This window comes from Populus euphratica, unplaced genomic scaffold (assembly GCF_000495115.2).
Source record: "Populus euphratica unplaced genomic scaffold, PopEup_1.0 scaffold128.1, whole genome shotgun sequence".
NCBI lineage: Eukaryota > Viridiplantae > Streptophyta > Magnoliopsida > Malpighiales > Salicaceae > Populus > Populus euphratica.
Genome location: NW_011500015.1, coordinates 357,112 through 374,230, shown reverse-complemented (window position 1 = coordinate 374,230; position 17,119 = coordinate 357,112). Strand labels below are relative to the sequence as shown.

The following is a 17,119-nucleotide window of genomic DNA, read 5'->3' as shown; positions in this document are numbered from 1 at the left end:
TTTGAGCTTGATTAATACAAACCAGTAGCTCCATAGAGTAGGCAAGTTGTCAAACCACGTAAATTAATGTGTGTTTGAATGCCAAAATGTCCTAACATACAGTACCAACAACCAAGCCGGGTCATTGAAGTTTTTGTGAAAATTCATTTTGCACTTGAAGCCTAGGACAATGGTGGAGGCACAAACATGGGCAACAAGGAGAATCAGCAGCAACCTATGAATAACGGATAGCACCACCGTGTCACCCACTAGGGCCACCACCAATGACCAAGTTCTTGACATATATACTTCATTAAGGTACTCGTCTATGTCTTTTAATCAAGTTATTGGGGCAACCAGACCATTTTTTACTGCTATTTTTGCCTTCTTGATAACATGCAAGAAAGAATCTGCTGAGGTTTATTGTGCACCTTTGCCTGTGGTTTTAGGGATTGTTATGGGCCTTATGGCTAGTAATAGTGAGCCTATGTTTCATTTTTAGGGTTCTTGGTCTGTTCAACTGCTGGACGTGCTTTGAAATTTGTGGTTCGAGGGATTATGTTACATCAGAAGCCTAGAAATATTCTAGGCGAGAGTTGCCAAAACCGGCGAATCACTTCCTCCTTCCCCCTCTGCAGCTCCACAGCTAGAGAGTGCTACAATACTCGCTATACATTTATAGTGAGTGCTGTAGACAAAGCCAAAGTAGAGAGCTCTTCGGATAGCATCAATGCTGCGGGCAAAACATGTATTTGCTATTTATTATAGCTAAAGAGCTTAATTAGAGAGAAACAATGTAGGTGCTCTTAGCATCATGGGAAGTAGCTAGCGACCGTGGTGTCATGTCCAAAATTGAGGCTAGCAACGACGGCGTCGAATTTAGAGATGCCCCCGCGCCCTACCAGTCTAGATTCAATCCAATCCATGAAAACCGCATCATTTCTTAAAAAAAAAAGAGAAGCAATTAAGAGAGAAGGCATAGACGAAAACGGATATGAGAGAAAAATCCAATGAAATGCATTAAAAAATAAAAGATTACAATAATTTTATCTCACTTGTACATAAAACTAAATATTTTATTTATTCAAGTACAATCTATCAAGTCAAATTCTACCGAATTCTCAAACTAAGAAAATCATTACTCTTTTAAGTTTTTATGTACGTGTATATAGATAGATAAATAGATATATTCAGTGGCGGAGCTTTTTACAGGACCATGGGGCTGTAATCCAGGTCAATAAATTAATTATAAAAAATTCTATAACCTATTTATCCTTTGTATTTTACAAAAACCTAGCACAAATAATTAATTAGTTGTTTTCTTTTATCTTCCACGGAAAACCTAACACAAATAATTAATTGGTTATCATAAAACCTAAACATAAATAATTAATTGGCATGAAATATTTTAGCTTTTTTTCTTAATAGCACATAGATAGCTATAAAAATACAAAATTATTAGGTAAAAATTTATAAGTCCTGACTTTTTATTTTAAATTTTAAATTTTATATTTAATGTACTAGATTATATCTTAGAAATTTAATAATTTAAATATATTAGTTTTTTTAATACTTTAATGGGTATCAATTTATAGATCATGATTTGATAAATATTTTATTAAGTGTGTTGTTAAATTTATGTAGAGTAGGAAAAAGTGACCAGATTGTTTAATGATAATATTTTTTTTATATTTTTTTTAATAAATCATTCTGAAAATCACTTCAAGCCAAGCTAATATTACTTTGAGTTGAGCCGGAATAAGCTAAGCTTATACACAACATCTAGAACCAATGTTACAGGCACACAACAAAAGATAAACACATAAAAAAAATATGACACGAGGGCTATGAAGTTTAAATTCATACTCATAAAAAAAAATACATGAAAAAATTATTAGTGAACAATTTCCTTTTAAATCTTAAAAAGTTAAAATTGATATTAATATTCTTGAACGAGATCTTGAATTATGAATTTTAATATGACAACATCCTATTAATCAGTAACATGAAATTAGAAAAGTTTATATCAAAATGGATCATAACAATTTAAGTTAGCAGAGTATTAAAAGATTAAATCAGGAAGACAATATCGTCGATTTCAATACACATGATTTGATTAATTTTCTTAACTAGAGTATTCTCCATCAAAATATATAATTTTTTTTTCATATTTTATTTTTAAAAATAAATTGCTTTGTCATTTCACATTCATCACTGAAAATTTTAAAAATTAGAAGAAGGTTAATGATAGGATTAGGTGTGCATTTTATGTGTATTTGTATTGTAATCTAGGACAGAAAAAATTCATACCTCCGTCTTTGGATATGTTCATTCTTTGCTCATTTTCCAAACTTGAAAATGGATATGAATGCAGGTCCATGAGCCAGCCATATATATTTATGTGGCTCTTTTCCTGTGTTACGTCATCTGCGCTCTAATAGAGTACCTTGAAACTGGATTGTCAATCCGTGCATGGTGGAATAACCAAGGGATGCCAAGAATAAATACAATGAATGCATGGCTATTTGGAGTTATCAGTGTAATCTTGAAGGTTTTAAGAATATCAGATACAGTTTTTGAAGCTACACTGAAAGACCAATCTTCAAATAATGATGGCGATGAAGGCAGGTTCACCTACGATGCTTCACTAATTTTTGTGCCTGGAACAGCCGTTCTGCCGCTGCAACTCACGGCATTGATCATGGGTTTCCGAGGCATGCAACTATCAGTGAACGATGGCTCAGGGCTGGGAGAGATATTGTGTACCATAATGGAGGTCCTATGCTTCTGGCCATTTCTGAAAGGGCTGCTTGCAAAAGGAAAGCATGGTACTCCTCTGTCCACAACATGCAAATCAGCTATTTTGGCTTTTATGTTTTCTGCTCTTGGTCAAGCGTCCATCAACGGGTCAAGCCTCATGCCTTCAGGTATACATCTATTAATTAACTACTTGTTGATCTACATGTTGCATAGATTTATTGGGTTTTTTTATGCGCGAATGAAATATGGAATTTATTAAGTTGATATAGAACGATTGCAAGCTTTTGATGATAATTTGACACAATATTGAATTTCTTGTCATGTTTTTTCTATACTGATGCTAGCGAAAACTAGCTAGAATAATAATAACATCAATTTTTAAAAAAAAAAATACAAAATATTTAATTAGCAAAAAGCATTGCAGATATGAAGCTTGAATTAACAATTGTATTCTCTGGAAAAAATATATACGCATGATTACCTTCTTAAAAGGTGTTCAATACCCTTACAAAGACCTTCAAATCCTAGCTCTAATAGGAAACAACTAGAAACAAAAAATTAGAATTAAAGCATAGAATAAAAAAATAATAAAATCAACCCAAATACAACCAATTAGGATCAAAATATAATTATGAAAGAAAATAACTCCTAAAATTACCTATCAAAAGTTAAATTATTTTTTGTTTTTACATTTTTAAAGAGCATAACTATTCTAGAACTTTTTATAAATTTTAACTTCTACCACTAATCTATAAAAAATATAAATTTAAACTTGTTTCATTAGTTTATAAAAATATTTATTAGTTTATCAACATCCTAAATACATAGAATCTTCATTATTTACAAGTTCGGCTACAACATGTATTGAATAAAAATATTTATAGTTTAAAGTGAAATTATCTTGATACATGGTAGGAATTGCAATTAACTTACAAATGTTAGTAGTGTTTTGATATTGTGATAGTAATTGTTTTTAAAAATATTTTTTATTTGGAAATATATTAAAATAATATTTTATTATTTTTTAAATTTTTTTATATCAGCATATCAAAATAATCAAAAATATTAAAATATTATTTCAAAATAAATTTTTTTTTAAAGCATGATTTCACCACAAAAATAAATACCTAGTTATTATTTTTTATTTTATCATTAATTTAACTTAGTCAACATGTCAGAACTTTATCTTTCATCAAATCTTCTTAAAGAATTTTATATTTTTAGCTAAAGATTTTCACCAATATTAATAAATTTTTATCTATTTGAAAATAATTTAAAAATTTTCCAGATTTAAGAATTTTTATTTATTTATTAAATATTAATATTCATAAAATTGTAAGAATAATAAACCAAGTTGGAATGCTCTCAAATTTTGTTGGGTGCTCTAAAAACCTTGTATAAATGTATTTGCAATGTTTTACTATGATTCTCAACATATTTATATAATCAAATACATAATCGATTTTGATTTAGCTGTGAAAGTTTGACCATTCACCTAATAATTAGAATCTAACTATGTCAGTTCTTGCCTGTAAAGGAAGAACCATGTTATGCCTAGTCGGGCTATGGCTCTTTCACAAGTTTCATATTAGTTCTAATCTTTCTAATTTTTTTAAATATACCCTTAAATTTAAGGCTTACTCAGAACATATCTACATTTTCAAAAGAAAACAAAAAAAACAATTATATTATATATCCATTACTATTTTAAATTATATTTAAATTTATGAACATAAATTTTATTTTGACACCTTCACTTCTATATATATCCATTACTATTTTAAATTATATTTAAATTCATCGACCTAAATTTTATTTTGACACATTTCTAATATCTTATTTTGTTAATATAATTTGTTTTTTTTAGATGAATTAGTTGATATTGTAAATCAAAATATATCCAAATATTTGCTAGTTTCATATGTCTTATTTGCTAATTTATATATAATGATTATCTATATTTGTAATAAATTTATGGGTTTGGAATATCACGTGTAACTTAGATAGATGTGTTTTTTTCTATATCAAAAATCAATTTAAGAAACAAAATAAAAAATTTCAAATGTTAGAGATTAAGTCATTGTGGACTAATAGTTCAAGATAGTTTTGGATCATTCATCAACATCAAATTGACTAGTAAAATATAAAGTTCAGGGTCTTAATAAAAATATTGAAAGAGTAAGGGGACCTTCTTCTGCGAAGCCGCTTTATCCTTGAGCTGACAAACATAAGAGAAAGAGGCTGTACGGTAAATCTTCATACCGTACAGCCTTTCATACATGAATTGACGAAACCCCCAGAGTTGACTTCTTGTATCTAGGATTTTGCACGTGCGCACGTGCAAGCAGAGGTCACATGAGTTAGAGATGGAAATGAAAAATCTTCATATAAGTTGTCTCCTCTGTTTTTGGATGGATCTTTAAAAACTGACTTGCATGAGCAACACGTGTACCCGTAGCTTGGATATTCCAATTTCTTTGCTGTCTCTCTACATTTTGAAAGCTCAAAAGATTTACCAGGCCCAAAATCTTCAGAATCTGATAGAAATGTTTCCTAATATTAATTAATAGCATGGTTGCTAAAAATTTCAAAAAAAAAACCTCATTACATCACTGTTTTAAACCAAATTAAATGTAGTTTAAAATATAATAGTGATTATTTTTAATAATATTTTTTATTTAAAAATAATATTTTTTTAAAAAAATATTTTTGACATTAATACATAAAAATGATTTGAAAATATAAAAAATATTAATTTAAAATAAATAAATAAAATTTTAAACTTTTTTAAAATACTTTCAAAATGCAATCCCAAAAATATAAACTTAATTATGGGTTGATTTATAATTTGAGTCATTCAAGTCTAGATTAATCAAGTTTTAATAAAAATAAAAATAAAAATTCATTTGATTATAAACTCAAGTAAATTTAGTTAAAACTCATTAAAAAATTTTATTATAATTTTTTAAAATGATATTACATTTTTTATAACATAAAAAATTCAGTTGACCCAAAATAACCCTAATAAACCTATCTTTCTTTTGATCTCAGAGTTATTGTAAGTAAAGTTTAAAAACTATGCATTGAAGTTTACAAAAGAATTACAAATTAAAACTTATATTAAAAATAATACTAATAAAACAACGGCAAGAACCAAGCAACTCAAGACCAAGACCAAAATGTTAAAGTAATAAAGATACTGTGTTAATTTAAGCATCGTGGTGGTGGTTTAATCAAAATGTTATTTGTCTTTTTAAGTTTGTGAATTTTTTAATTTTTTATAATCATTTCTTAAAGCATTCAAAATAACATGTCTAAAAATTATGAAAATTTAATTTCAGCTGTGGACCCGTGCGACATTGAGGGTTTTGAGTTTTCTTTTCGATAAAAATGATGTTCAACCATTTTAAAATATGTCAACAAATTCATGATTTGAATAATATATTGGACTTAATTAGATAAATTGATTTTATTTTAATTAGATAATAAAAAAAATAGATTATAATAACAAATAAATCAAATTAACAAAAAAAAATGATTATGATAACCTAAAAATAAATACTATTTCAAAATAAGTTAAACAATATAACTCAATTCTCAACCAATTAAATATAAAAATATAAAATTTAGTTTACAAAAAAACAAAAACAAAAAATTAGTCCAATTCAATCCAAGTTAGCATAATAAACATTTAACCATTAAACCCGCGCTCATGTTATCAGGTTGGAATACCAATAGAAAACAAATCACAAAGCTTTTTTTAAAAAAAAAAAATCAATGTCGAGAGATAAAAGTTGCAAAGAAATTATATAATAAAAAAAAACAATGTCAGTCCGTGTTAATTTTTTAAATTTTTAAATTTGATCATTAAAACAGAAGTACCATATATGATAAAAACTACAAAACCCAATTCTCAACACAATCAAATGTTGAAAGCTAAAATTAAAAAAAAAAATTATACAAAATGATCTTAAACAAAAAATAGCAATTAAAAGAATGGTGATCAAAATAAAAATAAAAATAAAAATTTATTTTTTATTAAATAGTGAAATTAAAAGGAAAAATTAAATTTACAAAAAATTAAAAGAATGAGGATCAAGATTAAATTTAAAAATAAAAATACGTTTTTTTAATTAAATTATGTAATTGGAAAAAAAAAATCAATTTAACAAAATAACTAAAAAACAATAAAAAAATGATGACTAAATTTTTTAAAAATAAAATATCACAAGTTGGATTTGAAAGATGAAAATGAAAAGAAATCAAGATTTTACATAAAGGATAAGAGCATAAAAAGAAGAAGAAGAAAACATGAATTGTATTTGACAACTAAATAAATTAGAGGATAAATTTAAAATTATATATGGTGTTGTAACTCAATTATAGCCCATTGGGTTTTAATTTAATTTTATAGAGTTTAAAATATAAAATTAAAAGATCATAGATTTATTTCGATGAAAAGTGTGATTTGTCAATTTGCGTAAAAACTAGATATTATAATGTGCCTTTGTTATTCTATCACTATCCTCAAGATGATTATTACCTTCAAGATAATCCTCAAGATGATCCTTTCGAATTCGAACTTTAAAAAAGATAATGAGTTTGATTGAGACTTTACTTTTTACAAGCAATAAGACTTTTTCACTATAAATACTAATCTTAGTGTACGAAAGAAAAAAGAAAAGAGAGGAAGGATAATTAGAGAGAAATCCTGAAAAAAAAGACTCCAATAGAAGGTCATTACTAGAAACTCTAAAGAAGAGAAACATAAAAAAAAAAAAGAGCGGTGAACCATATACTAACCACCGCCCTCTCAACTCCTCTATTATTTAGCCTAGTCTTCCTCGACTTCTCCTCCAACAACTACACGCCTAGATAAGTTTTCTTCCTTCCTTATTAAAATAATTAACTAATCATTATTGCATGCATGCGTGAACCTTTTACGCATAGCTAGGCTAGATCCAATCCAAAAAGAAAAAAGAAAAGAGTTGGTCAGGTTTAGGCTTTAGGCCTAGCCAATCCACATTGTGTTTGTTAAGGGTGTGTTTGGCAAAACACACCTTTATGCCTTGACCATAATTTTTATATCCATTTTGGTTAGATATTTGGTCAAACAAGTCCTTTTTAGATATTAAAAAATTCAAAAACATTTGGGAATCTTCATTGATTTATTTATAGGTCTCTCACATTTGTTTTATTTTTTTTCTTGTGTTTATATTTCTTGTAAATGTGCTCAGTCTGTTGACTATTACTATTAAACGCAAATATATTGTGTAATGTTTTTTTTTACTTTCATCTAAAAAGGAAAAATAATAATAAAGGATAAAAAAAAAAAAAGTTTCTTCTTCAAATTCATTTTTATGAAAATATTCACTGACGTCAAAGTCAAGAATATCGTATTTTTGGTTTTGTGCAATATTTACCAACATCAGAGTTAGAAATATTCATAAGAATTGTTCACTGACATCAAAGTCAGGAACATGAAAGAAATAATAAAAAAGAAAAAAAAAGAACAAATTCTTAGAAATTTTAAACAAAACCAGCAATGCAACTTACTTTAGGTAGGACGCTTAAGAGATGATAGCATCTTTTTTTTTTGTGTAACCAGTCTCGTATCATAGAATCTTTGTTGACCAGTAAGGGTTCCTAACGACCATAATACTAGCTGACGACTCTTTGAACAAGACATTTTCCCCTAAAAGAACAAGATGTTAGATATCTGTTTTTTTTTCAATTAAAATAATCTTTAATCAGTTGCCGCGATGTCTAAATGTAATATATGGCTAGTGTGATTTTTAAAGAGAGAAGAGAGAAAAGTGAAAGGAGAAGAAAAAAATTTATTGTCATCGTATTGCCATGTCGATGATGTTAATTTGACTATTAGAAGGTGCTATGCATGCCAATTATTTTTTGGAAAGATTTATGTATTCCTATTAATTTAATAATGATTAATAAATTTTTGTAAAAAAATCTTAATATCTTTAATAATCAATTTAATAAATTTTTATGAGAAAAGTAAAATCATTATTACATTAACAAAGTCAAAATACATACTAACTTGAGTCTATATTAAGAATATTTTTCCAAAGTATACTAGGCTTTTTAATATGGTGAAAACCCAACAAATTGTATTACATGTGTAAATATATTTAATTAATTACCAATCCATTAATTTACCATAAAAAAAACTTACTCAAGTATTAAAATAGTTAAGATAGATATGTCTTTTTAAGATTTTTCCCTCTTGCAAGGTATAGATTCGGAATAAAATTTATGTGCAAACTATTTATTAACTATTCAATATTACCAATACATGCTTTATTGTACACAACATTTAATCAAAATGACTGTGATTAATTAAGGAGTCTAATTGAAAACTATATTTTAATAAAATAATTATTTTATAACTATAATAAAATAATTTTAAAATTTCATTTAATAAATTAAATTTTTGGGTTGGATATTTCCTTTGGCCCACCGCGATAGTAGCGTGAAGATTCCAGTCAATCTCTTGTGATCATATCCTCGAAAAGGCAACAAAAACAAGTGAAAACCCCTTTATAACCCCCAGCTTAAAAGAGAAAGCACTCCCCTCATCACTGCATATAAAGAGTGCTTTTGCTTCACCAAGCAGCTTGTAGCTTAGTGGCGTAAGGCGCTGCTCGTCTTTTTTTGAACTTTGATTTGAGTCTCAGTGGAAATGGAACTGGCGAGTGGTGTCCTGATTCTGCTGGTTCCTTGCTGTGTGGTATGCCTGTCACCCCCGTGGTGCCTAACCTGTTCACTGAGGCTTGCAGGATGTCTAGTGGACCATGAGATTAGTCGTGGTGCGCGTAAACTGGCCCGGACACCCACGTTAATAAAAAAAAAACAAAAAAAAAAAGAATGCTCTTGCTTCGCTTCCCATCCGCCTGCTACTTGTAGAAGATATAGATAGATAGATAGATAGTAAAACGATATTATTCGAGATTTAGAGAGAGAGGCAAGGTTGTCTTACTCTCTTTCTTTACGTACGTCTCGCTTTTCTTGTTTTCGGGGCTGACCAGTACTGTCAGTTAGCCTGCCAGCTGTAGATAAATATACAGACCAACAATGTATAGGTGGCCGGAATTGCAGTTCGGAAGCAGGAACCCGTCCGAGGCCGCTTATAGAGCCCGAGAAACGGCTTCAGTGGTTCAGTTGATTGAAGCCCTTAATAATGACGCAACCCGTGAACGTGCCCTTCATCTCCTTTCAAAGGTATTAGAGAGAGAAGGAAAAGAATTTTTGTTGGTCCTTGTTTTGTTCGTATAATCTTATATTTAGGGTTTTCTTTGATTGTCAAGGATTATCTATATATGTTTTAATTGAATTGTGATCACCTTTGAATTTTGGAGGGTTTTATTTTTTTTGAACTGTTCTAAATCATTATCAGCGTTGCATGGTGGCCTTAATGTCTTGATTAAAGAGTAGAATAGGTGTTGGAAGGCGGATGTGATGGAGATGTTCTTGAGAAAACCACTTAATTCTTTCGATGCTCGATACTTGTTTGTTGTTGTTTCTTTTTTTAAAAAAAATAAAAATTATTCGTCTGAATCTAATTGCATATACCTTTACTCCATACATAAATCTTATTTCTGAATTTGTGATAATAATAAATGCATATAATTGGAAGGGCATTTATCAAGAATTCTTTTGAAATTACATACATGCAATCTTCTTAAACACACCAGTGAATTAGAGTAGTTATCTTCCCCTAATTTTCCCCTTTGATTTAGAGCCTCACAGATATTTTTATGCGTGATTCTTTTTTTTTTGTTTTGTCATTATTTGATAAAGTTACTTTTTATGTTAGATACGCTCACTGAGATTTTTCTGTTTCGGATTTGCTTCTCAAGAAACCGAAGTTCCAACAGTCAGCAACATGATAGGGGGTCAATTTTATGGTTAATATATATAGTTTCTGTTTGTCTAGATGCTTTTAAAGGTAATAGGTTTCCATTAAGTCATAGTTTTATGCTTTTTAAGTGATTCGACGCTGAACCTAATTTGGATCCTCGGTTGCGCTCTGAAGATATTTTATGGCGAGCTTCATCAAACAGATGAAGAAATTATTTTGTTCTTGGTGGTTATTCTAAAGATTGTTTTAGTATGTGCATTGAAAGCTCATGCATGGAATTGTTCCTGATGTTGGTGTTAATAAAGTGATTCTAATCATTATACATATTGGACAAGCATGGATAGAGGTAGTCCATTTCTTTTTTGAAATATTTAGGTTTAGCCCTGCTATATATAAGCTTATGAAAGAATAGGAATATCCCCTTTCGAATTAGGTGCTTGAATGTTGACAATAGAATTAATTGACGGTGCTATTAATGTTGCTTAGTGTCAAGTTCCAAGGAGAATGGGCACCGTTATCACTATAAACAAATCCACATCGTGACAAACCTTTTCCTGGATGATTTTATTAGTATTTTTGAACACTTTGTTTTTCTACGATAAAAATAGAAGGAAATGAGTGTTGTTGTTTATAGCCTGCATTAGTCAAGGAGCATTTATGTTGAATGGATCTTGGATTAATTGTATTTTTAAAATGTGGTCTCAATGACAGATTGGATCGAAATGAATATGATAAGGAGATCGTCGAATTAATAAGGTGGTATTTTAATTAAATATTAATGAATTCAAAACTACTAGTAAAATGTAGAAGTTCTAATCATACATAAGAGTTAGCCTGTTATAGACAATGGTTACAGACATTCAAGTTTCATGACCTGAACGAAAGAGGAAAACAAAAGAGAACCAACAAAATTCAAACAAATTTTAAAAATTCAACTTAATAAGAAAATAAAAAATAAAATGCCTAAGACCATAAAGAATCTCAAACTATTTCTAAAGCATCACTTGTTCAATTAAAAGTGCTTTTAGGCACATAACGCAAAAACGCCTTCTCGTTTCATTTGGCTAAATCGTACAATGAGGACAAACTAACTGCATTGAGGGCTTGCTTTTCTCTAAGCTATAAGTACTAAATAATTCCTATCTTTATCTTTTAATGAAGATGAATAATATTGCATCACAAGTTTATTTTACTTATTTTTAAATGTATTTGGAGTATTTAGATTTGCTAATTTTGCAACCATGTTTCAATTGCCTCAAATTGCATCCACATGTGCAGTTGCAAATGGAAATAAAATAAATAATAAATTTTGGTTGCAAAGTGCTGGTTTGGTTGCAAATTTGCGACTGATTTGTGCAGTTGCAAATCTTATGTTTTCTTGTAGTGTTTTAGAATTTTAATCAACATCCCCTTAACATTTAACAATGTGTATTAATATATAGTGATACTCATTCCATTATTGCAGTATGTCATAGTCATTATTTCAACCTTCTGCCTTTCTATAATTGTGATCAATGCTTTTATGTTTCGAGCTAATTGGGCAAGTCACTACCTTGTTTCCTTAATGTCTTTTCAATATTATCTTATGAATCTGTATTTCTAGACGTGAATAGAACCTGCATTCTTTATAAATTCTTTTGCTTCCTTGTGATTGTGGCCATGAGATTTTGCACATAAATGTGACTTCTGGGTTTTAAGGACAATATCTTGTTGCAGAGGTCATAATAGTTACTGTTGATATTATTAAAGGATAACCAACCGATAAACTACCGATATAATCCTTTTCTTGGAACGTGACCTTTTCTAGCAATGACTTAGTTTCATCCCTATAAGGAACTGGTTGAAGAGGCATGAAAAGTTTTCGCTAATTGTTAAATGTAGTGTTTGTTGATAGTTAAATTTAATTTCCTGACGTGTAACAAGTGGCACCATTTTAAAGTAAATTAAGTAGACGTGAGCTTAATTTTTGTTTATCGCTGTTATAATTTCATAGATATAGATCTTCCAAATTAATTACAATGACTTGTCTCATTCAATAACCAAATGCACATTTGGACTTGTCATTATTTCATATTTTCACTTTAGCCCCTTTATGTTTCAGAATAGGGATATTTGTGAAGAGATGGCGCCTTTGTTATGGCACTCTGTTGGTACGATCTCTATACTTCTACAGGTATTGAGAGTTTGGCTTTGTTTTTTGTTTTTTTTTTCCAGTGCTTGTATGTTGTTTGAATCAACATAAATAAAATATATTGTGACTTCCATCAAATAGTTTGTTTAAACTTTTTAACTACCACTACCATCATTTCAGGAAATAATTTCAGTATACCATTCACTGCATTCCCCAATTCCAACGCTTACTGATAGAGTTTCAAATCGGGTTTCTGATGCCCTTGTTCTTTTTCAGGTCAGTTATACCTTAATTTTCTTGTTTTCTTCTTCGTTTTTTTTTTTTGTGGGGTGCGGGGGTGGTTGGTGTTCTTTGATATGTATTGTTAAAGAAGAATTTACATTAAGATTCTGTGGATGTGTCATGCATCCTCTTCTCAGTTAGGATGGCTTTGATGTCATTTATCAGTTTTTTCTTTTCTTTTTTATTTGCTGTCCTTGTGAGAAGAACTTAAACATGGTATTCTGAATAGATAAAGAGGTCTCATTGCAAACGAGCATAATAATTAAAAGTTTTGAGACAATTGACAATAAACAGATCGGTGTTAAACATGAAGCCATGGAGTTGCTGCGGGTAAGAAAGTTGAGACAAATTTGTGGGAAATAAACAGATTAGTTACTAGTTTCGAAAGGAAAGGAATAGGCAAAAAACGAATTAGAGAATCCACCCAAGCAACTGTTCTTTTCTTCTCCATTAATGTTTAAGAGAATAGATTGAGAAAGGATTACAATGTCCAAGAGGAGGCCATGTTTTCACAGTTCGAGCAGCATGGATAGTGAAGGCTTGCTTATAAGCTTCTGTTAGATACTCTAGTTTCTGTATACTTCTAGGTAGAAACTGCCAATTATAAAGTAGTTCCATTTATTCTGTATCCAAGATGCATTGTTTCAAGTTTTGTGGCATTAGAGCTCACTTTTATGTTTTCACTGACATGTGGTATTGTTGTACAGTGTGTAGCTGCAAATCCCAGTACAAAAATGCCGTTCATTGAGGGTAATCTTATCAAAAAAAAATTTGTGTAGAAAATTACCGCTTAGATCTAGTAGAAGCTCCCTGAATCTCTCTCTCTGTCTCTCAAATCAGTTAGATCTGTATATATTAACAAATTTATGAACCAACATAGCATCTTATATATCAATAATCTGTTAATGGTTAACAACATTTTGAGAGAACATTATAGCAGAAATTTACCTTTTTATTATTCTTGAATTAGTCTTACTTGGGTTTTGTGCTCCACTCCAAACACACAGGATCATGTCTGCGTAATATGTGTTATAAGATATCAGGGAAGTTATTGAGTGTGTCCATTTCTATTAGATACTAATCAACGTCCTTTTTCTTCAAGATTTATTAGCACAGCGAGTTCCAGCTAAGATTTACATATCAAGCATTTTTCTTTGAAATTTAGGCCGACAACTTTAAATCATCATTCTCTTTTAAAGTTGAAACAGATTTCTACAATTGATTTATGTATAGTCGTGTTTATATCAGGGTGAGTTTTTGTCTATCCATTACTGGTTCATGGAACCTAATGACATTTTTCGAGGTGATCAAGCTCAAGGCTTTGATCACTCTGACTTCCCACATGCCACTTGCCAGCCCACACAAAGTAATTAGAAACTAGTTTCTGGTCTTGCAACTTATTTGTAAAGGGTATATTCTAAAACATACGCAGAACAAGAGCTGTTAAAATTCATAGATATCCTGCTCCATGAAATAGATAGATTGTTATGGTTTTTCCAATCCTGCATGTTCCAAATAAGATTGATTTCACTAACGTTGAGTGTTACTGATTGAAATTGAATGCTTCTGTTAGTTGATATTTTAGATAAGTAGACACTGCTAATTGAATTTCATTGTTTCGCAGCTAAACTACCTCTGTATCTTTACCCCCTTCTAAACAACACAAAGAAGGAAAGGCCTCATCAATTTATAAGGCTTGCCAGCTTGAGTGTTATTGGTGCTCTAGCCAAGGTGCCCTTCTGGAGATTGAGCTTGATATTTGCCTGACTATGGTCTTTAGCATACATTGTTGGCATGATACGGAAAAGTCATTTAAATAAACTGAAAATGCAACCAAAACACAACCCATTGAAGCTTTTTGGTTGTGATTGTATTATGTGGAAAAAGAAACTAATTATCTCATACCTTAAATAAATTAGATTTTTCCTAAAACAAGTGAAATTAAATTTTGAATCTTTTTGTTTCTGCAGGTTGATGACCCAAATGTCATTAACTTCCTTCTAGAATCTGAAGTATTTCCTTGTTGCATACGCTCCATGGAGGTGGGAGATGTATTGTCAAAAACAGTGAGTGCCTTGACTTCGAACATTTCATACTTCAAATTAGTTGTGTCAACCGCATTCCACCATTCTATTGCATAGTTATGGCTTCTGAGCTGTTATCATGTGCTGTGTTCTGATACCAACACAACTGACATATTTGAGAAAATATTTTTGAGAAAGGGGATAACAATGAAAATTTTTAATGGAAAGGCAAAGGTTCCAGCTATATATGATGTTACTGGAAAAGCTGAGAAATCAATTTCTAGCATGATGCTCTTCAGGCTCATTTCTTTTCCTGCAACTTGAACTCTTCTTTAAAGTTTAGGATAAAACTGGTTACAATGAGGACTTACGCAATTTGTAACGTGTATGACCAAACAGGTTGCGACTTATATTGTTTACAAAATTTTAATAAATGAAGAAGGGTTAAGGTATTGCTGTACTGTAGCGGAGAGATTTTTTGCCTTGGTCCGTGTTTTAGGGAGCATGGTCTTAAAGCTTGCTGAAGAGGGACAGCTAGCTAAAATCCCCTTCATAAGGCTTCTGAAACACATAATTTTGTGCTATCATAGGCTCTCAGAAAGTCCAAGGTTAGCTGAATATCTATTCCTATCTCAAATATTTGGCTGTAGATTTTAGTTCAGCATCAATTTATGAGTAGATTTCCTCCAAATTGCAGGTCATGCGATGGGTTAAGATGTTGCCTTCCTGTGATTTTAAGTGATGCTGCCTTCATTGACATTATTCGTGTAAGTTAAAACACTTGATTGACTTTCATGATTGATTGTTCCGTGGAGACTTCGTGTATGTCAGCGTCAGTACATTGCAAATACATGTTGCATCTGCTTCCCAAGGTTGATCCTTAATTTACATAGTTGCATGTATTGCATCTGTCACCTCAACATTGATCTTTTACATTCATAGAGAGTGCAATCAAGTCCATTTTCTTCTATACAAGTAGTGTTTTGGGTTGCAAGGGAAAAACCTGTCTGGTAAGATAGGTAGAAAATTTTTTGTTACACCTGAAATGTCTTACAGCCTGTAGCTCCAAAGCTTTAAAAGCATCCCTGAAGTTCAACCCACCCTGTCTAGATAGTTTTTCTATGTAGTCCGAGATATTAGAAAACAGGAAAGGCAAGAATGTCGTCAGCAGAGCTAAAGCATTTACTTGGTGGTATAACTAGTTTGAGCAGAATCCTATATGCAGTCTACAAATGACTCTGGTGCAGAGGTGATTTGCACGTGTATAAATATATGGTGGCATTTCAATCTGTTGCCATATAGGCCAGGACAACATTTTCACTAAATCTTCCATCTCTTAACTACTATGATTTCTTGTGCTATTACCACCAGCTGGGCGATCCATCTGCAGTACACACCTGCAACAGTTATTTCACAATGTCAGCAACAGAACCTCTAGAATACAAACGATAGAGAAGATGATTAGGCCTATAGTCAAAGGACAGATCGAGTGAGGCATGGAATATAGTCCTTGCTGTCTGAGGAAACTGGAGATATATCATACTACACACAGATGGTTTACATTGTAGCCTGTAATAGTTGAAATAACTGTTATTCAAAACAAGTAAATTTGTTGAATATTTTAGTATTCTGTTGTGTGTGAAAGAGATGCTCCTTTAGAGTTTTAAACTGGTGAATCTTCAATGCATTTTTAATGCATGCAGCTCCAAGCAAGCTATCCTCACTGCTTATCTTGCCCTGATATGCTCTCCCTGCTGCTACCTATACTTGCCATTTTCGCTCTTCTGAATCTGGTAACTGTTTTGCCATGCTGAATCTGGAATCAGAGAATGGATACGATTGTCAATTCTTTTGATAATTGGCTGTAACTTGAGAAGAATATTACCAGATGCAATTCCGTTTTTATTTGGATATTTTCATAACCCCGTATAGATTTTTTCTGCTGCATTAGTTTGGAATTATTTTGGCAGAAATTAGCAATTCTTTCGGAATTATTTCAAAGAAAATTGTTTCACTTTTTTAAAATCTTTATAACATAAGTTTTCAAAAGCTTTTCTTAAAGGC

The 17,119-nt window shown here is 30.7% G+C and overlaps 1 protein-coding gene across 2 annotated transcripts; it reads left to right on the top strand.

Annotated features, from left to right (window-relative positions):
* Nucleotides 1-236: 236 nt before the first annotated feature.
* On the top strand, nt 237-16,764 carry LOC105141652 (Cell differentiation, Rcd1-like protein). 2 transcript variants are annotated; one of them, XM_011048932.1, is made up of 9 exons: nt 237-297; nt 12,720-12,791; nt 12,930-13,025; nt 13,739-13,781; nt 14,656-14,762; nt 15,002-15,097; nt 15,455-15,663; nt 15,753-15,822; nt 16,427-16,764. In XM_011048932.1, the coding sequence occupies exons 2-9, from the start codon at nt 12,741-12,743 to the stop codon at nt 16,505-16,507; spliced, it is 753 nt and encodes a 250-aa protein (XP_011047234.1). In that variant the 5' UTR covers nt 237-297; nt 12,720-12,740; the 3' UTR covers nt 16,508-16,764. The 2 variants fall into 2 exon arrangements, with proteins under 2 accessions (XP_011047234.1, XP_011047233.1); XM_011048931.1 differs by lacking the exon at nt 237-297 and adding an exon at nt 9,695-9,978.
* The last annotated feature ends 355 nt before the right edge of the window (nt 16,765-17,119 follow it).